At 40.7% G+C, this 1,242-nt stretch overlaps 1 protein-coding gene across 3 annotated transcripts in view; it reads left to right on the plus strand.

Annotated features, from left to right (window-relative positions):
* The window catches only part of fchsd2 (FCH and double SH3 domains 2), a 61,707-nt gene that overhangs the window by 39,517 nt on the left and 20,948 nt on the right, over nt 1-1,242 (plus strand). For all 3 annotated transcript variants that reach the window (XM_032511758.1, XM_032511751.1, XM_032511763.1), the window contains exons 9-10: nt 60-182; nt 929-1,024. In XM_032511758.1, the coding sequence (XP_032367649.1) occupies nt 60-182; nt 929-1,024 (219 nt within the window). The remainder of the gene's footprint in view (nt 1-59; nt 183-928; nt 1,025-1,242) is intronic.

Consider the following 1,242-nt stretch of genomic DNA (forward strand, 5'->3'; position numbering starts at 1 on the left):
CTCTCTCTCTCTCTCTCTCTCTCTCTCTCTCTCTCTCTCTCTCTCTCTCTGTCCTCTAGGCCTTGGATGGCAGGATCTATGAGCATGTGAAAGACTACCTGGTAGAGCTGAGTCATACCGAGCTAGAGGCCTCCCAAGCCACACACAACACCTTCCAGTTCCTGTTGGATAAATCCACCCGGGTGAGTCAGATGTGTTGAGAGACACAGCTCTCCTGTACTCATTTGTAAGTTCGTACTTGTAGAAATACAATGTTTTTTGGTCTCAAAACAGATTCTATGGAGAATAGCCATCCGTCTTCTTGACAGATTGTATTTCTTAGGTGAAACAAATAGGACACCTTGACATTTTGAGTACATTTGTTATAACTAGGCACTATTCTTCTCACATTACATTACAGAATTGTGCCTAGGATTAGAGTTTGTAAACATTGTTCACACACAGCATTTTAATAAAAAGCAATATATAAGAGTATATAAGAAACAATATGACACACTGAGTCACTACACAATAAAAACAAATGACTTGAATTTTTGTAATGTGTTTTGTGTTGTTGATTCTACTGTTTGTGTGTCTGTGTAAAGCTTGCAGTCTAGTCCAAATTAAACTGAAACAATTCTCAAAGGCAGAATGATGGATTTATAACTTAAACACCATTCTGCAAGTTGTTTTCATCAATACAGCAGCCTAGCTGGCAGAACAGCTGAGCTCAAAGGCTAAAGGTACTTGACTCCTAGCCCAACTCACAAGCTCTTTGACCTGGTATGGATGCCATTTAAAGTGAAAGGCAAAATATAAAACCCCAAATCTATGTATGAATATGAAATACTCACCCAGCTGTAAAAAGTTTCAGGTTACAATGGACTCAAAATTGACAGGTTTTCACAGCAAGAAACTATTCACTCTCTCCCTTTTGTCTTTCTCTCAGATAATACAAGAGTACAACCAGCAGTTGTTCATGCAGGAGAACCCAGTGTTTCACAAACCACATGACTTTCAGTTCCAGCCCAGCGAATGTGACATGGTGAGACACACATAGCTGCACACACAACCACTGTATTCATATCCATACACATGCAGCTATGTGCTCTCATAGTAATTGTTGAATTTGCATTGTAAACATATAGAAACCCGTTTACACGGCAGGTATCACTCCCTTTCTCTCACACACACACACATACACACGCACACACGCGCACACACGCACACACACGCGCACACACACACACACACACACACACA

Source organism: Etheostoma spectabile, chromosome 3 (genome assembly GCF_008692095.1).
Source record: "Etheostoma spectabile isolate EspeVRDwgs_2016 chromosome 3, UIUC_Espe_1.0, whole genome shotgun sequence".
Lineage (NCBI taxonomy): Eukaryota > Metazoa > Chordata > Actinopteri > Perciformes > Percidae > Etheostoma > Etheostoma spectabile.